At 34.5% G+C, this 27054-nt stretch overlaps 1 protein-coding gene across 10 annotated transcripts in view; it reads right to left on the reverse strand.

Annotated features, from left to right (window-relative positions):
• The window catches only part of CENPC (centromere protein C), a 62727-nt gene that overhangs the window by 25897 nt on the left and 9776 nt on the right, over window positions 1-27054 (reverse strand). For 9 of the 10 annotated variants that reach the window (XR_010380645.1, XM_010994691.3, XM_064484998.1 and 6 more), the window contains 5 exons: window positions 23801-23906; window positions 16756-17041; window positions 15723-15938; window positions 12119-12729; window positions 3357-3548 (listed from right to left, as the gene is read on the reverse strand). Coding sequence is in view for 9 of the 10 variants with exons in the window: in XM_010994691.3 (XP_010992993.3) it covers window positions 3357-3548; window positions 12119-12729; window positions 15723-15938; window positions 16756-17041; window positions 23801-23906 (1411 nt within the window). In the remaining variant the exon portion in view is untranslated. The remainder of the gene's footprint in view (window positions 1-3356; window positions 3549-12118; window positions 12730-15722; window positions 15939-16755; window positions 17042-23800; window positions 23907-27054) is intronic. The other variant, XM_064485030.1, reaches the window with a different exon arrangement.

The following is a 27054-nucleotide window of genomic DNA, read 5'->3' on the forward strand; positions in this document are numbered from 1 at the left end:
TCAGATTTAACTCTAAAATCCAAGAGCTGTGGGGGTGGGAAGGGACAGACTGGGATTTCAAAATGTAGAATAGATAAACAAGATTGTACTGTGTAGCACAGGGAAATATATACAGGATCTTGTGGTGGCTCACAGCAAAAGAGAATGTGACAATGAAGGTATGTATGTTCATGTATAACTGAATAATCGTGCTCTACACTGGGATTTGACACAACATTGTAAAATGACATTAACTCAATAAAAAAAGTTTAAATAAGTGAATGAATAAATAAATAAATAATAAAATCCAAGAGCTGCAACAGAATAAATATTTCTTACTTGACTACGATTTGATAATTTATAGCAACAATGCCTCACAGATGCAGTGCCATATATACACTAGTCTCTCACTTGCTGATCTAAATACTATCTTACTATATACCAATCTTTCCATTATCATCTCCTTTAAAAATACTTCCTAAATAATAAATATTTCATATTATACAGAAAAGACTTGGCACAGCAGGCCTAAGAATGCTATCCACTGAAAGGCCTGCTTGTAAAGTTAGCCCTTGGCTAGCATGTAGGAACTTGAATTTTAGGAGGGTTCCTATCGTTTCCTAACTGCTAAGTGTGGTTTAGTGTGCCTAACTGCTTGTACAAAAAATACAGTTTATGACAAATACTTGCTTTTCTTCAGGGAGTCTGGAATTTCAGTACTTGCTAGGCAGAGGGTGCCTAGATGATCATCCCCAATAAAAATCTTGGGCACTAAACTTCTAATGAGCTTCCCTGATAGACAACATTTTACACATTTGTCAAAACTCACTGCTAGAGGAACTAAGTGCCTCCCGTATGAATCTGCTGGGAGAGGGCTCTTGGAAGCTTACACATGATTTTCTTCACACTTTGCCCATGCAGTCTTTCTCTGCTGATTTTGGTTTATATCTTTTTGCTATAACGTAACTTCAAACTTCTGTCATCACCTTTCTCACTTCACTTTGACCTGATGACCCTTCTTACTATTTCACTGAGAAAACAATAATGGTCAGAAGGGAACATTTTCGTTGTGTGGCTGAGCCACACTGACTTCATTTTGTCAGCTCTATCTTGGTCCCTGCAGCCCTACCCGTCCCCTTTCTATGTGACTGAGATTTAGCCTACTCACAAGGAATGAGCCCAAGCCAGATAAGTTCCCTATCAACTTTTATCCCTGCCTTCACCTTACATGAAAATTGGAAGAACAACTTCTGTTGACACAGATGGTTAATGGTTATGAGACTCGTGGAGGGGAGAAAAAAAACCCTGGTTCCTGCCAGTGCCGACATGCTTCTTCTCCCTAGTAGTCAGATGTTATTTTCAGCTTTGGTCCCTATAAATTCCCTAGTACCCCTTCTGGCTGCACACAGTGAGCTATGAGTGCCTCTGGATCATCGTCCATCTGATACTGCCTGTATATAAGTTACCCAAAATAAACTTCATAATTGCACTTTAGGGAGTTGCCTGGTTCATTTTTCAGTCTCAAAGTTCCTTCTCAATTTGGAAGATACTATCCAATATTTCCGCCCCTCAACATTCATCGTCCCACCATCAACTCTATCTATCTACTTCCAAGTGTCACCGTGCACTCTGTCTTTCCTCTTTTACATGACATGATGTCCTTGCTCCTATCTAGGGCTAACCCGTTTACTATGCACTAGATCACATCCCTCTCCTTGCCTACACAAGGACTGATCCTGTATTTATCCTCTACCTTTCTATAAGGTCATTTTAACGAGCAGATAAACTGATGTAGCATCTTGTATATTAAAAAGGAGAGGGAGACCTTCCCTCAACCCCGTATCTGCCATGCCCCTTTATCTTACTCTCTCTCTTATCTCACTTACTACACCCTCTTGAACCCATTCCAGTCAGGCTTTTGATCTCATCATTCCACAGAAAGCATTTTTATCAAGGGGACCAACAACCTGCATGTCGCCAAAAACCATACTGTCAATTCTTAGCTCTCATCTAATTGAGGCCATGAGCAGTATTTAAAATAGTTTATCTTCCACTCCTTAAAATGCTTTTATTACTTCACTTCTGTAATGCTTAGTTCTCCTCATTTTCCTTTTGTTTCACTAACTCTCCTTTTCAGTCTCTTCTGATGGACCTCCCTTTCTCCTCCCTACTCTTAACACTGGAGTCTTCCAGGACTCAATTCTTGGCTTTCCTTCTTCTCTAGGTACAGTCTACTACTAGGTGATTTTAAGCAGTCCCAAAGTTTTAAATATCATCTACATATTGATAAATCCCTAATTATGTCCTCACAGATATGTCACCGCAACTTTATAGACTCATTTATCAAGCTATCTCCTCAATATATCTATTTTGATATCTAATTAACATATCACAACCAGAAATCTTGATATCCTTCCCAAATCTGCTTCTCTCATACCTTTACTCATCTCAGCAAACAGTATATCCATTCTTCTAGTTTAGCAAAAAAAATCTGAATCATCCTAGACTCCAGCTCTCACTCTAATTCATCAGTACTTCCTGTGAGTTACCTTCAAAAAAATCCTGAATCCAACCATTTCCATTCTCTTCCCTCCAACCATCTCCCAACTATTCTCCATGTTCCCATTTTTGTCCAGCCCTACTTCTCTCCCTACATTGCAGTAAAAATAATCCTTCTAAAAGATGAGTCAATTAGGTCACTTTTATTGCTTAAAATCCTCTAGTAGCTTTCCAATATACTTCATCTAAACTGTTTATCACAGCCTGCTTCTCTGACTTCATCTCCCAGGCTTGCTCTCTTCTTCAGCCATATTGATCTTGACATTCCTCAAATACGCCAAGCATGGTCCATCAGTACTTTTACAAATACTGTTCCCTTGGTATGGAATGCTCCACACCAAATTATTTATATGGCTCCCTTCTTTTTCAGAGCTCCCTCTGCTTTTCAGAGCATATACGTGCTCTGAAAGATCCTAATCAACTCTCATTGCTACCTCTTATAAAAACAGTCTTCTGCTCCATTCTCCTATCTACTCCTACCCTTGCCATTTACTTCCCATTTCTAATTCTTAGCTGCTTTATTTTTTTAATGACCCATCACCAGGTGAATTATATATCTATATTGTTGGTCTTCCTCCAGTAGAATATAAGCCTATGAGAGCAGGGGTTTTTCACTTTTGGTTTTGTTTTTCTACAGCTGTATCCCTCTATCTAAAATACTGTATATGATCCAACCTCATGAATATCTTTATAATTAATTAGTTATTTCTATTGATGACCCAATTTAATTTTTTCCTCACTAGATTTTTCTTAAGAGAATAAGGGTATAAATCAAACAGCCTGTTATAAATAAACATAATTTAAATAAAAATACTTACTCTGCTCTGATTTTACCACCCACCAATTAGATGGACGCCTGGAAATTCTTCGACTTCTTGTGACAGTTGAAGTAACTTCTTCAGGTGCAATTTTGTTCTTCTTGGACCCACCTGAAAAACACTTCTTTTTGCATTCCTTATCTTTTTTCTGATTCTCTGTATGAGGAACACTGGTGTTACCTTTCTTGCTTCCTAAAACAAAGAAAATCATAAAATAATTCGAAGTCTACTGAACCAAAGAATACTCAGAAAACCACAACAGTTAAAAAACACTTGATTATAGGAACTTCTTAAGTTTATCCTGTTTTCATCTCTATCTTTTTTTAAAGTCACATCTTCTCAGTAAGATCTACAACTTTCTATCAGTTAAATGCAAACTTTTCACATTGCTTCATAGCTAGCATATACTCTTGAGTCAAAAAAAAAGCAGTATACTCTGAAAAGGTAAAATGAAATATATGGGCCCTTCCACTACTTACCAATGACCTGTGTTGAAAAAAAAAAAAAGGTAACTACCACTTTTCTGCTGTGAAATAATTCATGATTTTTGTCAATCTAATTTATAGAAGAGAAGCCTTAAGTAAGTTTTCAATGAAGAGACCTTTCCCATATGAAGGAAAGAGACTGTTTCTTTGAACAGAATTTAAAGAGGAAATGGAATTTGGAAAACAACGAATGTAGCAAGCAATAAACGGCTAATGAAAAAGTTTAGCATCAAGAATGATTTCCTCTTACTACAAAGGCAGGTAGGTAAGAAAAGATCTAAAAAGGAACAGATAAATTCTAGTTTTGTTTTTGTGACTGAAAACCAGAAGAAGGGGATATCAGGGAAATACAGACTACTTTAATTATTGCATCTAAAAAGGGTACAACCACCAAAATGAGTTTAAAAATTGAAAATTTCTTTTTTTCAGAAAGAAAATGAAAACATTAGATGTTAGCAGGCATAATGAAAATTTTTTTGACCAGAATTTTTAAGTTCCTGACCAAAGATTTCTATGATATCCAAACAAGGAATTAAAATCATATCAAGTAGGAAACTTTCATAGAGTAAATAAACTGCATGAAAGTATGTCAGACCAGGGGGAATGGCCAAGATGGCAGAGAAGGAAGACCCTGAGCTCACTTCCTCCCACAGGCACGCTAAAATTATAACTCTTTACAGAGCAACTATTGATAAGAATGATGTGAAGACTAGCCGAAAAGACCTTCTACAACTAAAGATATCAAGAAGGAACCACAAGACAGGTAGGAGGGGCAGAAGTGAGGGATAGTCAAGACCCACGCTGGGCAACTCACAAATAGAAGGATAATTACAATTGTATAATTCTCCCCAGAGAACTAGGGGTCCAAGCCCAACACTGGGCTCCCCAGTCTGAGTTTTCTCCACCAGGAAGGCAAGTCCCTAGAATGTATGGCTTTGAAGGCCAGCAGGCTTACTTTCAGGAGAATCAGAGGGCTATAGGAAATAGAGACTCCACTCTTAACAGGCAAAGGCATTGTAATTAAATCGGCAAAATCTCAAATGCTCCAAGACCCAGAGCAGACGCAGTAACTTGAAAGGAGCCTGGGTCATACCCACGTGCTGATCTTGGAGAGCCTCCCACAGAGGCAGGAGGCAACTGGAGCTTACCCTGGGGACACAGACGCCAGTTGCAGCCATTCTGGGGAGTTGTTCTTCCAGAAGAACACTGGTGGTGGCAAGCACGATTTCGGAATCCTCCCTCTAGCTTATTAGTGCCAGGTCTCGGCTCCTCTCACTAGCTGGTTGGCACCAGTCCTGGGATGCCCCAGGACAAGAAGCTAGCCTAGTGGGGACACAGCCCCACTCACCAGTGGGCCAGCACTAGCCCCTGGATCTCTTGGACCCCACAGTCAGCCACTGGGACTCAGCCCTGCCCACCATCAGGCTGACACCGGCTCCAGGAATCCTGGGACCCCACAGCCAGAAACGCAAGGAGCCAGCTCTGCCAGACAGTGAAACAACACAAGCTCCAGGATACCCTGGACCCCACAGCCACCAATAACAGAAACCAGCCCTGCCTACCAGCAAATCAACACCAGCCCCAGGGCCACCCCTGACCCCCCAGGTCACAGCCTTGCCCACCAGCAGGCCAACACTAGCTCCAAAACCCCCAGCACTACAGTCAGCCATACCAGGACCTGGCCCCGCCCATCAGCAGCCAGCAGCCTCCATACTAGGCAGGACCAGACAACCAATGAGACTTGGGGCAAGTCATGCCTACCAGTGCACCCACAGTAGTCAGTCACCACAACACAAGGGCCAACTCAACCCAAAGAGGGTATCGTTAGAGCATACAGATCTGGTGACCAGAGGGGAGTGCATTGGACACCTCCTATAGAAAGCCACTAATCCAAGATCGGAAACGTAACCAACCTACCAAACACACAGAAATAAAAAGAGAATTAACAAAATGAGGTGACAGAGGAATATGTTCTAAACAAAGGAACAAGACAAAACCTTAGAAAAATTAACTGAAGTGGTAATAAGCAATCTACCCAAAAAGAGTTGAAGATAATGATCTTAATAAAGATGCTCAAAGAACTAAGATGAATGAATGAACACACTGAGAAATTAGAAGTTTCTAACAAAGACTTAAAAATATAAAGAAGGACCAGAACTGAAGAATACAATAACTAAAATAAAAAATATGTTAAAAGGAATCAACAGTAGATTAGATGCTACAAAGGAATGGATCAGTGAACTGTAAGGGAAAAGCAACTAGTTACATACAAGGGAACTTCCATAAGGCTATCAGCTGACTTTTCAGCAGAAATTCTGCAGGCAAAAAGGGAGTAGCAGAATACATTTAAAGCTACAACCAAGATTCTATCCAGCAAGGCTATCATTCAGATTTGAATGAGTTTTATAGACAAGCAAAAGCTAAGAGTTCAGCACCATGAAATCAACTTCACAACAAGTGTTAAAGAGACTTCTCTAAGTAGAAAAGACCACAATTAGGAATATAAAAATTATGAAGGGAAAAATCTCATTGATAAAGGCAAATATACAGTAAAGATACTAGATCAACCACTCATAATAGTAGTAGAAAGGTTAAAAGACAAAAGTAGTAAATTATCTACATCCTCAAGTAGTTAAGGTATAAATACTGTACACATGATGTCAAAAATTTTTAAATATGGTGAAGGGGGAGTGAAAATGATCTGCTGTTAAGATGCATTCAAACTTAAGAGATCAGTAACTTAAAATACTGTGTGTGTGTATGTGTGTACAGAGAGAGAGGGAGAGAGGGAGATTGCTATACATAAACCTCATGTTAACCACAAGCCAAAAATCCATAACAGGTACACACACAAAAAGGAGAAAAGAATCCAAACATAACACTAAAGATAGGCATCAAATCACAAGGGAAGACAAAAGAAGGAACATAAAATATCTACTAAAACAAGCCAAAAAAAAAAAAAATTAACAAAATGCAGTAAGTAAATACTATCAATAATTACTCTAAATGTAAATGAATTAAATGCTCCAATCAAAAGAAACAGAGTTACTAAATAGATATAAAAACAAGACCCATGCAGATGCTACCTACAAGAGACTCACACTTCAGATCTAAAGACAGACACAGACTGAAAGTGAGGGGACAGAAAAAAGGTATTCCATGCAAATGGAAATCAAAAGAAAGCTGGGGTAGCAATACTTATTTCAGACAAAATAGACTCTAAAACAAAAACTATAACAAGAAACAAAGAACATTATATAATGATCAAGAGGTCAATCCAAGAAGACATACCAACTGTAAATATATATGCATCCAACACAGGTGCACCTAAATATGTAAAGCAAATATTAATGGATATAAAGGGAGAAACTGACAGTAACAGCAATATAGGGAACTTTGCATCCCATTTAAATCAATGGATAGATCATCCAGACAGAAAATCAACTTGGGGAATATGGAGATAGTCACCAAAATTTATAGATGAAATGAGGAAAAGTAATCAAGAAGACACAAAAGTAAATCAAACAAAGAAACATGGCAGAGAACCAGAATATTACAGCATCATGTATTAACCAGTGTTTAATTAGGCTAGAATGAAAACTGCACCTTAGTCATCTTTATTACCTACAGCATATAATATTGTGTATGGTGCACAATAAAAAGTCATCAAAATAATGAATTTAGGGTGAAGCCTGTATTTCACTAGGCAATGATAACAGCAAAATTGCTACCTAGCATAAGCTATTTTAGATGCTCATCTAAATTGTGACACCCAAAATGTGGTTCACAAACCAGTTATATCAGCATCACCTGGGATAGAATGTTTAGAAATACAGATTTTGGATCTCACTCCAGACATACTTAATCAACTTATTTATCAGTATTTTAACAAGACTCTCGAGAGAATCCAAAAGCACATGCAAGTATGAAAAGCACTGTTCTAAGTGCTTAGTCATTCTCCCAGTTAAATTTGATTGGGGAGTAAAGGGACAGAGAATGAAATGAAGCAAATTCTGTCAAGATCCCATAAAGCAGTATCACTCTCTGACTCTATTTTGAGAATAAGTTATAGGATTTGTCAATACTTAAAATTTGGGACAAAGAGAACTGATTCATGCTGATAAAAAGAGTAAAAGAAGAATATTAGCCTTAATTATACTGAGCCAGGTACAAAAATCTTGAGAAAAAGAGAATATAATCTACTTTACCAATATTGTGCTTAATAACAGTATCAACCAATATTTTGGAAGTGGTGAGAATGGGAGACACTTAAATAGTCACCACAAAGCATAAATCTGACAGTAAGTAAGATCTTTTAGGGAATGGATATAGAAAATAATAAAGAGTCAAATTTATAAAACACTAAAGCAAGGATAAGAACTTTGAACGTGTCTGCCACTGAGCAGTAGTTTAAGTAAGTACCTGTACAACAGCAAGAATCTTCACTGACAAGTAGCATTTTTCTGCCCCCTACATCTCCACCCTCATCTCTCTTCTCCAACTCCTTTTCTTCTGTTTGTTCCCTTTTTTTCTTCCCTTATGTTTGTCAAAAATATCCTCAGAAACTGCTCTAACAAATGAAATGGACTCAGGATGACAGAGATTACTATCCATGTTCATGAATCGATTTAAAAAAAAAAACAGAAAAAAAACAATCTGAACAATGATTTAGGGCAAAAGAATTCAAGGGAAAAATGCTATTATCAAAGATTTGGACCATGTTACAGAAAAAAAAAAATCATACAAAGTGAAAAACAGAACAATTAAGAACACCATTTCAGAATCTAGTTCTAGATCAGGAAAGGTTAGAAACTGAATGACAATGAACTTAGAAAACTAATAAACAGGAACATATATAGAAGACAAAACTGATACATGAAACAGCTGGTTATGTGAAGAGAGTTAAAACTGAGGGGATATATGTCATAAGCACGGCAATAGTTAGAAAAAAAAATAAGTGATTACTGTAGAAAATTTTGTGTATTTACATGTAAAGGAGTAGGATTCTGAAGATGAGGCATGTTTTAATAAACACAAAAAAGTATTTATCAAAAATAGAGTAATACTTCTGTCACTGTTGATAATATATTTTAGTGACCCACAAAACTACTAAGGCTAAGATCTGGGGACTACTTTAGGAATAGCATAGATACAGTCCCTATTCTCATACAGATTTCAGTCTAGACTCTAGAATACAAGACATATTCAGCAAGTAATTATATGGTAAAATGAAAAGTGCTATTGAAGCATACACAGGAACATACAGGGTTGAGGGATATTAATCAAGAAAAGTGCTATTTATACTGAGTATAAAGCTTGGTAGGGAACCCAGGGAATTTAGGAAAAATTTTCTAAGCAAAAGGAAGTGCATATTAAAAGGCCCACAGTTGAGAAAGTGGTCTGTTTATGGAACTGGAAAAAATTCATTACAAAGCAACCCAGAAGATACATCTGCAGAGGGAGACAAAAGTAAGAGGGTATGTGCATAAACTGCTACAATAATCCAAGAAATAAATTACTCTATAGTTGGCTAAGGGGAGTAGCAGGAGGAATGGAGAAAAGTAATATATTTGAAAGCTACTTAGGGAGAAGTCAAAAGACTTATTGATTTTATATGGGTTGCTAGGTAAAGGAAACAGGAGTTAAGGATGAATTAGATTTCTTTCTTGAGCTAATAGATTCATTATGGCTCCATTTATGAAGATACTGAAAACTAGAGGAGGAACAAGTTTGGAGGAATTTAGTTTCCAATATGATCAGTTTGAGAAGTCTGTGAGACAACAAAAGTGGAAAAGTCTATTTGCTCAATCTAAGTCATCAGTTTAGGCATTACAAGTATGTCAAGTGCCCTGTTAATTAAAGGAAAATTATCTTCAGAGTAAAAAAATTTCTTTGAAATTAACTTATCTCCATCTTTAGTCTTTGACAACTGATACCGTTGTCAGTAATGGCCTCCCAAAGATGTATTCACCCTAATCACAAAATATGTGAAAATACTATCTTAGATGGGAAGAGACTTCAGAGATATGATTAAGGCTATAACCCTTAAAACAGGGAGATTATCCTGGATTATCCAGGATGGCCCAATACAATTACATGTGTCCCTAAAAGCTGTGGTCAGAGGGAGAGAGATAGGATGACGGAAAAAGAGGCAGGAGAAATTTGAAAGATGAGAGAAGGCTGGCACTGCTGGTTTTGAGGGGAACCAGGATTTAAGGAACATAGGTGACTTCAAGAAGCTGGAAAAAGCAGGGAAACAGATTCTCTCCTAAAAGGAACAAAAACCTTGTCAACACCTTGATTTTAACCCAGTAAGATCCATTTAAGACTCCTGACTCACGGAAATATAAGATAATAAATGTGTGTTGTTTTAAGTCACTGAGTATGTAGTAAGTTGTTAAGACAGCAAAAGAAAATTAATACAATTGGTATGTTAACTAATTAGAATGCTATATTCACTAACCAATCTAGATGAAGAAAATTTTAATATACACAAAAATTAGTGTGCAAAATATAGCAGGTACTTAATAAATGTTTAACATTTATAATTTAAGACACTTTATAACTTTAATACGTAATATATATAACTTCATAACTTAAGATACTTCCTTGATATAATGTTTTTCCTAAGAAATTACGGATAAACCAAAATTTTGTACCTTCAAACTTTGTGAATTCATATTCTACTTAAGGAACTAGTAAGAAAATAGCGTTCTTGTAATGTTAACTATCATTCTCCATTCAGTTAGATTATTTATGCTGTATCTTCTTAAAATAACCAACAGCTAATTAGAAACAGAATGAAGCAAAAAGAAAAAGAAAGCAAAAGAAAAAAGAACAATTCTAATAAAAAAAAATGTGGGACATATCTGACATTTACAAAAGAAGACTACAAAATAGATCATTTTTCCTTCTATTCTAAGTAGAATTTATCAAACACACAAAGACACATACAAAGTCTGAAAATGTGGAGTGCGAAAACTATTATTATTTCAGGTGATATAAAGTCTATGTTACTATATAAAATGAAAGCTAAAATAATTGAGTAAATGATAACCTATATTAAAGAGGAATTTAATTTTATAAAAGCTAGCTTAGGTATTGTGCTTTAATATACTCTCTCTCCCCTCTATATTAGCAATAGAGTATAGTCATTTAGAACCTTCAGGCAAATATATAATTCTGGCCAAGAAAGTTTTCCCATTAGCTAACATTTTTCCATTTGAGAATCAACAATATTTTCACTTATTTCAAAACTTCTTGATAGAACTGAAAAAATATGAGCTCTACGTTGGGACAGATCCTCGACCAATATTTAATTTCTTTTGAGTGTTATCTCCTACCTTATAGTATTGTTAAGAAGGATTAAATTATATTACACACATATAAGGTAATAATAAAGTAAACAAAATGAGTGTTTTATATTCCATTAACTATTCTGGAGAAGATTCTTTTTGTAAAAACTCTCTTTTCTCTCTGTTACTTAGAAAGTGATACAAACAGCACAAATTGATCTTTTCTTCATGATAGTGTCATCATTACAAACCTCAATCACTTATACAGTGATGACATAAGGAGGGAGGCCATACTTCACGTACATCTGGGACAATCCTAGTTTATGCTTACTGTCCTGACATCCTCCCCTATTCTCATGTGTCCCAGTTGGGATGATAAATGACATAATAACCCAAGATAAAAAGATTTATTAAGATATTAATTATATGATTATTCTCCATGCTTCTGTTATCATCCTGTGGATGTATATTTATATGCTGGTCCTGTTACAGACCCCACCAGATTGATCTTTTTCAATGATGAAAATGTGCATTAGTAATCTTTGTAATTTCACAGGCTACTACAGTGCCTGACATTTAATGACTATTAGATAAATGAGTAATAATGGAATAGAAGAGTATGAATTTTCATCTGCAAGAACTAGCCCCACCAACTGAGACTTTTTCCCAATTTATATTTTAATAACCCTCAAGAATATATGATGTGTTCTGGTAACTACCTGGTTTACTAAGCTTTTGCCTTTCACTTCTCCCCTTATATATGCTGCTATCTTAAAAGCTACGCAAAAAAATCAAGTGACCTGGAATTGTAAATTGGAATTACAATGTAAAATAAAGAGATTCTAGAGAAGAGTCTGTAGGCATTTGAGGCTCTTTATAGAATTAAGTTTACTCTGCCTACTTCCCAAAGCAAAATAGGAATATTACAAAAACACAAAGTGGTGGAATAATATTCATAGCTTTATCTAATATAAACACTTACCCACAGGTAGCAACTGTTTTGGGGAAATTTGAACATTTCTCTCTCCACACTCTTCTGTATTTCGGTCTGAATTTCTTTGTAACTTGTCTTGAGCAACACGTGATTTATTTATATTTTTATCTTTAGACTGTTCCATAACAACTTGTTCTTCAACTACACTGGCCTTAAATTTTCTTCCCTGTTTTTGTTTTACAGTCCTTTTGTTTCCAGATGATTTTTTTGCATTCTCAGGATACATTTCATATTTTGTAGATTTGCAATTATTTTCCATTTCATCCATCAAAGCACAACTCTTACCCAGTATTTTTTGTTCAGAGGGCTGAGATTTCTCTACTGAGTGAGCTTTGCCAGAATGTTTGTTACTTGTGAAAGTTGCAGATGATACATTGTCATGTTTTTCTCTTGACTTCTTCCTTTGAAGGGGTGCAGTGCTCTCAGCAGGGGATACTGTGTGTTGTTTCAGAGGCCCAGCCTTTCTTGGTATAGTAATCCAAGACTCATTGGCAAAACTTTTATCTGATTCATCAATTATAAATTCATCTTCTAATAACTTCGTATTATTTGTAGGAGATAAGTGAGGTGGAGCAGTTGCTATATGCCTAACAACAGAACTAAAACAAAATGTTATAATAAATAATAGCTCAAAAAAAGTAAAGCTTTTACCTTTGCTTTAAAGAGCAGTTCATATTTCCTCATTTTTCGTTATCTTTTAAAATCACTCCATCCTTTTACATTTCTATAATATCTGAGCACACTCATTTATAACACTAATGTGATCACAGGAATTTAGAGCTAGAAGGAAGCCTAGGTATCAACTAATTTGATGTTCCTCCACTCATTACATATATTAAACAGATGAAACCCAGAGATAGCCCAGATACACTGACTGACAGTACAAAAATGTATGCCATTTGTGTTTGTATAGATATTTCTTGAGGCTTGAATTTCTTCACATCCAAAATAAGATTATTTCTGAGACATCATAAAGTCTAATATTCCAAGAAAACACTGCTAAATTATAGATTATTTTATGTAAAAATTCATTTTAAGTTTGATAAATCACAGAAATTTTCATATGTGTTTTAATACTGTAATCAGAGTATAGCAATAAACGGAGTGTATCTAGAAAGGTAAACACTGGGATTACATAGCACCTCTTCCAATTAGTTGGAAAAGCTTTCTAGAGAAGGAAGGAATTATTCAAAAGTTGGTAATCTGATGAACTCATTTTGTATTTCCTTCCTTTTTATGACAACAGCCTTGAGCAAACCACATACTGGAGTGGAATATGCAAAAATAAACACATCCCAATTACAAGCTAGAATATGTACTCCTGTTTCTGCCTTTTTCACTTGAGTAAGGATGTATAACTATTTTTAGACACAACGGAAAAAATGCTAGAAAGGAAGAATTAGATTACCATGTCTAGTTTTTTTTTCTCTTTTTTAAGATACAAAAAAAAGATTAAATAAAAATATGTTCTCTACTTCTCTAATCTCAAACCCCTGGTAAATTTTATAATGTAAGTATGTATGCATATACATATATGCTAAGAAATATAGTCTTCTAATAGGTAGAGTCTTACAAGTTTATATACTTAGAAAACTAGAAAATCTAAAAGAAAGCAATATAAAGAAATGTTATAAATATACTTGTTTTATTGTATATTATTTGTAATATCTATAAATTCCATATATTAAAGAAGTAATATTAAGTATTTAAAAATAAAGCCTTCCCAAACCAGCCAACAAGAACTGTCCAAATCCACTCCTCTATTCTACTTCAAGAGACTTCTATAATTTCAAAGTTATTCAAACCATAGATATTCTTAGGAAACAATCTTGACACTACAGATCAAATGTTTACATACCTCCAAAATTCATAAACTGAAACCTAATCCCCAAAGTGATGGTATTTGAGGGTGGGGCCTTTAGGAAGTGATTAGGTCATGAGGGTGGAATATTCATTAATGGAATTACTACCTTTCTAAAAGAGACCCCAGAGAGCCCCCTGGCTGCCTTCTGCCATCTGAGGTTACAGCAAGAAGACAGCCATCTCTGAACCAGGAAGCAGGCCTCACCAGACACTGAATCTACTTGAGCCTTGATCTTGGACTTCCCAGCCTCCAGCACTGTGAGAAATAAGTTTCTATTGTTAGTAAGACACCCAGACTATGTTGGTCTGTTATAGCAGCCCAAATGGACCAAGACAACACTATTAAAATTCAGAATACAGAAAGATGACTTCTGGCTAGATGGAAAAATCAAGAAAGACTGTGGTATTTGAGTTGGATGTTAAAGGATGGCTATGATTTGGTCATGAGGAAATGCAAGAAAGGCAGTAAAAGAGCGTAAGTAAAAGCAAAGAAGCAAAAAAGTACCAGGAATAGTGAGTAGTTACATCTGGTTATAGAAATTAAACACTTATGCACTAGCTCATTTGAAAAAAAAAAAATTTTTTTAAATACTTACTTTTTTGGACATAGATATAATTAGCCCATAAGTGTAATCTATTTGTATCAGATGGTGGGGACAACATCCATAAAAGGAGTAAAAGATGTTTATGTATATACACACACACACACACACATATATGTGTGTGTATATATATATACACAGAATTTATACACACACACATACAGGGACAGGGAGGATAGGAGGGAGGGAAATGGGGGTTGGGAGGAGGAGTCAACTATGGGAAAAGAGATTGAACAAAAGAGGAATTTTCATTCATCATGTTTTTATAAAACCTTTCTAATATATTCACTAGCATTCTTTCAGATATCACAAAAAAGAAACCAAACTCCTGGAAAGAAGGGCTTGTATCTTAACCTACTAAGAAAGACATACATAAAAGAGGTAAACTATAATACAGGCAAGAAATTATTTTAAGAAACACTGGAGTGGGACTTGGAAAAATTCAGAAGCCTACCATGGCCCTTGGAAGAAAATGCAGATTGGCATACAAGGGAAAAAGGTGTGCCAAAGCCGGGACAACTCCAAGTACGTAACCAAGTTGGTAGAAACAGTTCAGTAGTGACAGTGAAGGCCTTAAATACCAGCTGACAAGTCTGATGTTTATACTATAGACCAGCGGTTCTCAACCTTAGCTGCCATGAATTCTAGTTAACTCTAATGTGCAGCCACAGTTAATAATCACCATATGGACACTGTGGAACCACTGAAGGTTTTTAAGTAGGGAACAGATTAAAACTTACTTTAGGACTATCCTTTTACTGACACAATCAAAAGAAATAGAAAAAAATAGTTAAAACCCTTATAGTGAAATACAGGCACCCTGACATAATTCTGTTTCCAAATACTGCCTTTATTCTTTGATACCATACATATTAGAAATTGCTGATGAGCAGAAGCAATGAAAGCTGAATAAACTTATTATCTTTCACATCTGATTTAGTATCCATTAGATGATGGCTTTAGGATTAATTTACTGGTATGAAACTACACTCTCCTTATGGGTTAGGCACAATTTCAGTTAAAAACTGTGTCAATTATGATTAACTTCTAGTTAAACAGCATTAAAAACATTAGATATTGTTCATGCAATGTGAAAGAAAAATGTGCACAGTATCTTAATAACTCACCTGGATTCACTTTTTTTTTTTACAGTTTCTAAAAACATTGTTGAAAAACTCTTTCTAGCTTGTGGTTGATTTTCATATTTTGAATCTTGTATTCTTTTTTGAGATGTTCCTGACTGTTTACTCTCTTGTGATCCTTCTGGTATTTTATCCTCTATCTCTGATACTGTATTTGCTATGTCTACTTTCTTCAAAACATCCTTATCTTCAAAGTTTAACCTAAAAGGTTAAAAAGAAGACATGCTGAATGTTCCCACCACTTGCTGAGTTAAGAGTTTTCCTGAATTCCCTTACAGTGACTACAACCATTTAAAGAATTTTCCAACAGGCCGTTATTTAAAATTTGTAAATGCTGATGTGTTTCTCTTATACAAAATACACACTGCAAATTGCTCAGAAAAAATAAATTTTGTATTTGTCAATAGAAAAAAATAAGAGAAAAAGAATGGTTAAATCATGTAACAAAGATATATATATATATATAAAACTTAGAGCACTAGTTCTCAAACATTTAATATGAATTTGAATCATTTAATATGAATTTGAATCATTTAATATGAATTTGAATCATATGGAGAATCTTATTAAAATGTAGATTCTGATTCAGTAGGTCTAGCATAGGATTTGAGATTCCACATTTCAAACAGGCATAGCTCAATGGTAAAGCTGCACAAGGTCCTGGGTTCAATTCCCAATACTTTCACTAAATAAATAGATTAAAATAAAAAAGAAGAAAAAAGAATTAAAGATGTCTAACTGGCATCTAGATAATGCCATTGCTCTTGATTCTAAGCCACGGATCACACCTTGAGTAGCAAAATCTTAAGAGGGGAGGGTACAGCTCAGTGGTAGAGTGCATATTTAGCATGCACAAGGTCCTGGGTTCAATACCCAGTACCTCCACTAAAAAGAAAAAAAAAAAAAATACACACACACACACACACACATATATATAAACCTAAATTACTCACTTTTTAATATAAAAGGTAAAATTTTTACAGTAAGATTGATACTTTTTAAATAAATAAAAATTCACCTTTTTTTGGTTTTATGAGAAATCTCTGTGCTTGAAGGCAGCATATTTACTGAATTTTCAGAAGTGTAGGTCTCTCTCTTTTGGGCAGCAGACGGAACAGCCTCTTGCAATAAAGGTGCTTTTGCATCCAAAAGACCAGAAGGTGAACCAATAGATAAGTAAAATTCCTCATCAGCTTCATTGTGATGATCTTTTAGTTTTTTATTTGACATTTTTCTTGAGTCAGATGTAGTTTTAGGATGAACATCAGTTGCCAAAATTTTCTGATGAACCTCATGGGCCTGAACTAGAAGAAAATTATGAAGATATTAAAAACTCTGTAAATAATAATACTAGAACCGAATGTGCTTTTTAAAATTCAGCAACAATTAGAAAGTTTCCCAAAGACCACAGGTCATTAAATTTATAATCAAAGATCTATGATTAAAATCCATAAGTACTTTAGAAGTTATAATTAATGGAATTAATTAACTGGAAGGTGTATTTGGTGCATGTTCCATAGTTTTGAAATGACTAAAATCCTCAAACATAGAAAATTCACAATTTCATTAACATAGTAAATTTATTCAAGATTTTAATATAGTCAAACTCATGGAAGGAAAGACTAGAATAGTGGCTGCCAAAGGCTGGAAGGAGGGAGAAATAAGGAGTTGCTAATTAACAGCTATAAAGTTTCAGTTATACAAGATTAAGTTTTTGTGATCTACTGTACAATGTTGTGCCTATAGATGATGAAACTCTATTGTACACTTAAAAATTTGTTGAGAGGGTAAATCTCATGTGAAATGTTCTTACCACAATAAAGTAAAAAAAAAAATTTTTAAGATTTGAATCAATCTATATACGCTAAAATAATGAAGTAATCCTAGAGAAATTATGAGATTCAATCTTTAGGTTAAGAGTCAGGTAACTAGGGCAGCTAGATGAGCACAATTTTATACTTACACATACACAGAACAGATGCATATATAGATATATCTTTATATATACATATAAAGAGAATATATAGATAGATATATCCTTATAGCTATATAAAGAGAATATATATATTTTTTAACCCTCAACCTTCAAATATGAAAGAAAAAGTAGAATGGCTGAGTAGTAACTCATTCTCATACTGATTCATACTCTTAAAAAGCAAAGATCAAAAATTTAAAATACAGCCAAAAAAGGGCTTTTGGTTCTGGAACAAAATGATATAGACTCACTTCTTCCTGCTTTTCCCTTTAAATACAACTAAAACAAACAACAGCAATAGAATTCTGAAAGCTGGAAGGAAGAAGGTACATTTGCTAACCTGAAGCCTTAAGCAACAACAGACAATATTGGTGAATTCCCTGTAGCATCAGAAAATGAAACAAACCAAAATACCACTGTTAGGACAAAAGTAGGCAAGAACCTACACATTAAACCAAAACAGGACTACTATGTGCTATAACAAAAGACTGAAATACAATAGTCCCTTAACATTATAAGCTAAATGTTGAAGCTGTAATCAAAATGACTCACATACCAAAAACCGAAAAAAAAACAGAACCTGAACAAGAATACATGATCAATGGAAGCCAAAACAGACAAGATGAATCAGTTGCTGGAATTATTTAACAAAAATTTATTTAAAGTAACCACCATAAAAATATCTTAACATTCAATTATCTTGAAACAAATAAAAACACAGACACTCTCAAAGAAATAGGAGCTACAAAAGAGAGCCAGTTTTTTGGATTTTAGCCATTCTTAAAGTTGTGTAGTGGTATCTAACTGCTTTAATTTTAAAATTCCCTAATAACAATAAGGACGAGCAAATAAAAACCACAGGAAGATACTACTTTGCACTCATTAGATTGGCTATTACAAAGGCTATTACAAAGGAAGGAAGGAGGGAAGGAAGGAAGGAAGGAGGGAACAAGGGAAGGAGGAAGGAAGGATGGAAGGAAAGAAGAAAGAAAATAACAAGTACTGGTGAAGATGCAGAAAAATTGGAATCCTTGTGCATTGCTAGTAGGAATGTAAAATGATGCAGCCAGTATGGACGACATTTGGTGGTTCCTCAAAAAATTAAAACTACAATTACTATATGATCTTTTTTTGCATATATATCCAAAAGAACTAAAAGCAAAGAAGTATTTGTACACCCGTGTTCATAGCAGCATTATTCACAAAAGACAAGAGGTGGAAACTACCTAAATGTCCATCAATGGATAAATGGATAAAACAAAATATGATATAGAGTGAAATATTATTCAGCTTTAAAAAAAGAAGGAAACTGACACAATGTAGTAAACTAACTATACCTCAATTAAAAAATTTTTGACCTAAAAATTTTAAAAGATGATAAAATAAACCATACGACATTAAAAAACAAAAGCAAAACACAAAAAAGGAAGGAAATACTGACACATGCTACAACATGGCTGAAACTTGAGGACATTATGCTAAGTGAAATAAGCCAGTTGCAAAAAGACAAAATTTACACAGTTCTACTGGCATGAGGTATTTAGAGCAGTCAAATTCAGAGACAGAAAGTAGAATGACAGTTACGAGAAGCTGGGAGAGTGGGGGTGGAAGTTTAAAGAGGTCAACTTTGCAAGATGAAAAAGTTCTGTGGATGCTTAGTGGTGACAGAAAATAATGTGAATGTCCTTAGTGCCAAAGAACTGTACACTTAAAAATGTTTAAAGTGATAAGTTTTATGTTATACTATTTTACTATAATTTTTAAAAATTAAATTCATGTTTAACTTAATACAGATACAGTTACACGGAAAAATATTTATAAATATGTATATACATACCAGTTAGGATAAACACAAATATTTCTTGCTCTCTCAGTTAAGACTGTCCTAAAGCAGTAACACCCCACGAGTGACAACACACCTAGCAACAAGATCTTGGTTCCTAATACCATTCTTCAGTAAGAAGAACCATTGGGTCCTTGGAGAAATGGCTGATTCAATGATAGGGGCAGGAAATATGTAAGATGAGCCTGGACCATCCTGTAGTTCCAGATGGGAAGGAAGTATTCAAGAACAATAGCAATAAAACAACAAAAATGGGTTCTGTCAAAGGGGCATAGGAGCCAAAGAGCTTCTAATAGCCAAAGCTGGAACAATCTGAATAACAAAATTAATAAAATACTACTGGATTATAAACCAAAGTATAAAAATAAAAAATTCTACCTCAAAAATTTTAAAAAAAGAACAAAATAAAACTAAACCAATGACAAGAATAGAAAAAATAAGAGCAGAAATCAATGAAAACAGGAACACAATACAGAAAACTACTGAAACAAGAAGCTAGCTCTTTTTAAAAAGTGAATAAAAATGATAAACCTCTAACAAAATTAGCAAAGATAAAAAGACAAGACACAAACCACCAATATCCGGAATAAAATGGTATATCACGACAGATCCTGCAGCCATTAAAAAAATAACAGGGTAATACTGCTGCAACTTTAAGTTCATAAACTCAACAACTTAGAAGAAATGGATCAATTCTTCAAAAACCATAGACTATCAAAATTGTGCCAAGATTAAATAAATAACCTAAACAGTCCTATATAACTATTAAAGAATTGAATTTGTAACTTAAAAGTTCTTGAAAAAGAAATCCCACAGACCAGATGATATCACTGAGAAACATTATACCAAAAATTTAAAGAATTAAAACCAATTTTATATAATCCCTTTCAGAAATTAGAAGGGGGAATAAAATCTAACTCATTTTATAAGGTTGATGAGCATTACCTTAATACTAAAACCACACAAATAGAGCATAAGAAAGAAAACTACAAATCACTCTCTCTCATTAACTTAGATGAAAAAAATTCTCAACAAAAGTTTAGCAAATTACATCTAACAATGTAAAAATTAGTAATACACCATAATTGATATTTATGGTCAACTACACTCAACAACAAAATACATATTTTTAAGTGCCCATGAAATATTCATAAAGATAAAATAAACCTTCACAAATTTAAAAGAATTGAAATCACATAGCATATGCTATGCCATAAAGAAATCAAGAAATCACTAAGGGAAAAACCTTAAACACTTTGATTAACACACTCCTAAATAATCAATGGGTTATAGAGAAAGTCTCAAAGGATTTTTAAAAAATACACAGAAATAAAAATGAACAGAACACACAACATATCAAAGTCTGTGGGATGCAGCTACAGCAGTAGGTAGGGAAATTTATGTCACTAAATGAATATATTTCTCAAGCACAATGATTCTAAGGTTCTTCCATGTTGCAGCATACATCAGAATTTCATTCTTTCATGGCTGAATAATATTCCACTCCACACATGTACCACATTGCTTGTCCATTCACTGGTAAATGGTACACTTTGGTTGTTTCCACCTTTCAAGTATTGTGAATAATACTGTTACAAACACTAGGGTACAAGTGTCTGTTTGAGTCCCTATTTTCAATTTTTTTGAATATACACCTAGAAGTAGAAATATTACTTCATATTTAGTTTCCTGAGGAACCACCAAACTGTTTCCACTGTGGCTGCACATTCAGCAATGCACAATTTATTCACATCCTTGTCAACATTTGTTATTTTCATTTTTAAAAAAAATAACAGCCATCCTAATATGTACAAAGCATTATCTCACCGGGGTTTTGATTTGCACTTCTCTTGCACTCTCTCTGTTGACTAATATGCTAAACAACTCTTCATGCAGTTGCTAACCACTTGTCAGTCACATAGCAAGTCAAAATGCTGAGACACCGAGTTTTGCAGCAAAGAGATTTACTAACAAGACAGCCAAGCTGGGAGACTAAAGTGTGGGAGCTTGGGGAAAGGTAATTAAAAAGAAGTTGCAATAATCGTCATTCTGCGCAGGACTCTAATAAACGGTCAAATGGTCACCAAGTGGACCTTCAAGCCCATCCAGCTGAAGGGCCAGTGGTCCTATATAGTCTTAACCAGCTCAGCTCAAACTAAATGCAGCTGATCTCACCTTCCTAAAAAACAACTCAGGCAAACATCTTGTTATTCAGGCTACATGTCACTTGGAGGACTTAAATGACCTCAATTAGTCAATGCAAATAAAATGGATTTAACCCACTGTTTCACATTCATTGGCCAATTGGAGAAATGTCTATTCAAGTCCTTTGTCCCCTTTTTAACTGGGTTGTTTACTTTTGTTGTTGTTGAATTGCCGGAATTTTTTATATATTCTGGATATAAAGCTCTTATTAGGTATACTATATGCAAATATTTTCCCCCATTCTGTGGGTTATCCTTTCATGCTATTGATAGTGCCCTTCATACACTTTTGAAGGACATAAATACCTATGTATATGTTCTTATGTAGAAAACTTAAATAACACAAAAAGATCAATTTTCACAAAATTACTATACAAATTAAATGTAATTTTTTAGTTAAAAACCCAATAAAATTTTATCAGAAATTAGATAAAACTGAAAGTTTATAAGAAGAAAAAAGGTCTGAGAATGAAAGAATAGTGAATATCAATACCTTTATATCAGCACATATTATAAAACTACTAGTAAAGCAGTACTGTGTTGACATCAAGAATAAAGAAATAAAACAAAATTCGAAAGTATATTGAATGATATGTGAGATTTAATACATGATGAAAGTAGCACATTCAAAGAGAATGAATTATTTAATTAATAAATAGACCTGGCACAACTGACCACCTGGGAAAAAAATTAAATTATAATATTATGTCACATTATATACCAAAACACATTCCAGATGGATTAAAAATTTAAATTAAAAAGAAAAAAAGATGTTAAGATGAAAATCTAAGATATTACATATACACTTAGGATAAAAAAGATCTTTTAACCAAAACAGTAAACTCAAAAGCTGTAAAAGAAAAAAGCCACATATTTGACAATTAAAGTAAACTTATAAAAAGGTGTTCAAACTCAGTTATAATCACAGAAACAGACACTAAAGTAACAATGAGATCATTTAATACTGATCAAACTGGCAAAAAAGTAGAATCATAAATAGCCTAGTAGGTAAGATTCTTACACTGCTGATATAAAAGAAAATTGGGAAAGCCTCTTCTGAAAGCGTGCACATGTACATACACATTTATATTTATTTATATATATATATGTTTTCACTCAGGAGAACCAATGAAGATATGGAAGGATTCAAAAGCTATCTCAGCAGGATGAGGACAGTAACGATAAGTATCTTTTTCTTTTAAATCTTTGACTCTTACCTCAAATGAAGGACTTTTCTAATTTGAAAAAAATGCAAATAAAACTTTAAAAAGGAGCAGCACATATAACTGACTAAAAGAAACTGAACAAAATGGAGAAGAGAGAAAAAGAATACTGACCACATATATGCAACTATCAAATCATTTATGTTGTATTACTGAAACTAATATAATGTTATATCAATTATACCTCAGTTAAAAAAAAACAAAAAACTGCTCAAGAAGCCACTGGAGAGGCCCACCTGGGAGGGAAGAAAGGCTTCCTGCCAGCAACCAGCCCCACATGAGTGAGACATCCTGGAAATATAGCCTTAGGCCCAGTCAAGCCTTCGGATGACTGCAACCCTGGCCAACATCTTGACTACCACCTCTTAAGAGATTACAAGCCAGAACCATCTAACTAAAGCTGCTTCTAAATTCCTGACCCACAGAAACTGTGTGAGACAATAAATATTTATTGTTGTTCTGGAAAAAAAAAAAAAAAAACAGAAAAAAGAAATCTATTTTAAAACTCTTGAAGTTATGATCTCTGTAATAATTATTAGTTAATGTCTCTCACTACATCCTAATAAGCAACATTCCTACCACTAAAACAAAGAAAGAGATAATAGATAAAACTTATTTCTCATGTCTAAAAAAACAAAAAAAAACAAAAAAAACACTGACCATGGATGTGAAAGGGAATCAAAAATAACTTCATCCATTCACAATTCTGCCCAGGCTGACCCTGACCTTGTCATTTAAGCGAGCATACATGTTACCTTCAGCATTTCTACCTTTCTAAATATATGTAGGCAAATATCACCCATGGAGGTGCTACAAACCTGATTTGTTGACAACTTCACTTGGTTCTATAATTAACTGTAGGGAAGCTTCATTCTTTCTTGAAGAAACTGGGTCTGACTTTGAATGTGATTTCTGGCACTGAGTCTAAAAAGAGATACAACATTAGATCTGCTCTATTAAATTACCAATTCTGATAAAACACATTTGCTTTTAAACTGAAAAAAAACAGTATTTAAAAACAACAGATCAGCTGTTAAAGATGCAAGCTTAAATAACTACTTAGAAAACAATTTCACATTGTTTAGTAACACTGAAATTTCATATAAGCTATCATAAAAACATTATTCTAATAGCTTTTAAAAACCTATTCTGACAGAAGATTGGATAAATTATGATATAGTCATATAACATAAAATTACAAATACAACAGTGAAATGAATAAACTACAGCAATATGAATGATTTAGCTAAACAACAAACAAGTTGCAGAAGTATATAATCTCATTTATGTAAAGCTCAGAACAGACACAAAAACATGAAAAACTATATATATACACACATATATAGTATTTAGAGATTCATTCTATGCAGAAGAAGTGTCAATGTAGCAGGCCTGATCACTTAAAAACCTGCTTACAGGACTAGTCTTTGGCTGGCACCTAGGGACCTGGCTTTCAAAATATTTCCTCCATTACCAACTGGTAAGGTTGTACCTGCTATGCCAGCCTGTCTGTATAAACAATGTGATTTATGGTAAACACCTGCTTTTTTTTCCCCTCAGGGAATACAGAACTTTGGTGAGCAGAGGGTTATATTTAACCAGCCCCCAATAAAATGGGCCAAGTCTCAAAAGGCTTCCCAGAGTAGAAAGACTGTACATGTTTTATGGCATTTCACTGGTGGATGCAATGAGTGTATTCTTTGTGGCCCCTCTAGAGAACATAGGAAGCCTGGTATGGATTCCTCCAGACTCTGCCTGATGCATCTTTTTCTCTAACTGAAGTGGCTTTGTATCCTGACTGTATGCCTATAATACATCTTAGTCATGAGTACACCTAACTACATGCAGAGACTCATGAGTCCTATCTAGTGAAGCACACAACATGTGGATGGATGGCAGTAGGACCTCTGTCATAAGTAGTGGAAGAAATGCTGACATAAATGTCAGCACACATCCATATGTGGTAAAACTATAAAACAAAGGATGAGAATGATGAACATGAAATTTAAGACAGTGGTTACCTCTACACAGGGAGGAGAGGCAAAAGAATAGGATCAAAAAGGGGCACATAGATGCTTCAAAGGTTTTGGTTATTTTTTACACTGAGGAATGGTCACATGGGTTTTCATTTGTTATTTTTAATACCTTATGTACATATATTTTTTCTTTTGAAAATCTGAAATACATAGTTATAAATTTTAAAAATATAGAAAAGAGAAATCTCAATACACAGCAGGCAGGAAAAAAAAACAAGTGAACAATTTTGCAGAAAAAATTGACAATATTTAACAAGTGCAGTTCAAATGTGCATATCCTAGAGAAATTCAGTTTACAACATGTATACAAGGAGGTATAAACAAAAGTGTTCACTATATCACTGTGATATAGAGGGAAAACAACTTAAAAATCTGCCAACAGGGGAATACATAAATAATGGAGCCACTACACTGCTAGCAGTGGATACACTATGGAACTCAATGACAAAAGTAACAAAAGTAAGTTTTCACAATATTCTGCTCCTTCCTGAGACATCACTAAGGATTTTTTAACATGTGTAAACCCAGAAGGATGAAGAGAAAAAAAAGTGTAGATGAGAGATGTCAATAAACTTTTTGAGGTTGGAAAGCAGATCAGCAGCAACTAACCAGCCCAGAAAGAGCAGAAATATGCTAGCAATGGAGAAAGCCCAGAAGCACACAGATTTATGTTTATGGAAAAAACCCGTAAGATCAAGGTACAAGGCACCTCTAAAAGAGGGGGTCCAGGTATGGCCTGCAAAGAGAAGAGTTGTTAAAAATATGTATACGAAGCAGTCAGTCACGGAGTCCCTCCTCTCCCAACTCTAACAGAAGATTAGATGTTTACTGTCTTGAGTTTCAAATCAGAGAGACTCTGAGCTCAGTGACATGAGACACAGTTGAAGATAAGAACACACTGAAAACAGAGATATTAAGTGGAAGTATTCAAATTGCACCTCTTTCCTCTTGCCCCATCTGGCTGAGAACACCTGTAGTTAGAATCAGATCCCCCAAGCAGGAGAGATTTTTTTGTCAGAGAAACTTATCAAGCCAAAAGAAAAAAAAACCTATAGATATTAGCATCTGGACATCCACAATGACATGATCCAGACAGATCACACCACAGCAAAATCTACCAATGTAAAATTCTAACTATGAAAGTAGAGTTTCCAATCACCATTTTAGTTTTACACTCTTAAAAGTGAGGAGACCACTAAGGATCACTGTACATCTGACCAAAGGCTCTAGTGTAAAAGGCAATGAGCAAAGTAAGCAAAAAAGTTACCTGCAGGAAATAGAACTGTACCAAAAAATCCTAATACAAAAAGTTAGAAGAACCTAACAACAAGAAATATCATGAAATTTCAGATCACTAAAGACAGATGAAAAGATTCTAAAAGCTTATAAATGTGAAAAAATAGTGACTCACAAAGGATCAAGGAGTCAAAACAGCATTCTCAACAACACGAGAAGCTTTATTAAAAAAAAAAGAGCACGTCTTTAAGGAATCTGACGGAAAATCATTTCCAACCTAGAATTTTATACCTGTAATTATCCATCATGAGGGTAAAGTTATGCTATTTTCAAACATTTAAGGTCTTAAATTCTCAGGAAGCTACTAAAGGATCAGTCCACCAAACAAAAAAAAGAAAAGATTTGGGATCCAAGAAATATGAGCTGCAGTACAGGAGAAAAGACAAGGAACTTCCCTGGATGATAAAGGGAAGTCACACAGCAACACCTATGTGACAAGCCTATGGGTGGACAGAAGCAAAAATCAGAGTAGAGAAATCTACAAAGGATATCTCCAGAAAAAAATTGAAAATGATAAATTACTTGATGGGTCTACATACACTGAGAATACATTCACCATTCTGTCAGAAAAACTGGTGACAAATTAGTCAGAGGTGCACAGAAAATCAACAAATTTTAAAACCATGATAATTAAATCGAGAAAACTAAGAGATAAGGGAGTGGCTAAGCAAACTGTGGTGTATCTATATCATGAGATACCACTTAGCAATAAAAAGAAATGAATTATTGATATACACAAA

Source organism: Camelus dromedarius, chromosome 1, assembly GCF_036321535.1.
Source record: "Camelus dromedarius isolate mCamDro1 chromosome 1, mCamDro1.pat, whole genome shotgun sequence".
NCBI lineage: Eukaryota > Metazoa > Chordata > Mammalia > Artiodactyla > Camelidae > Camelus > Camelus dromedarius.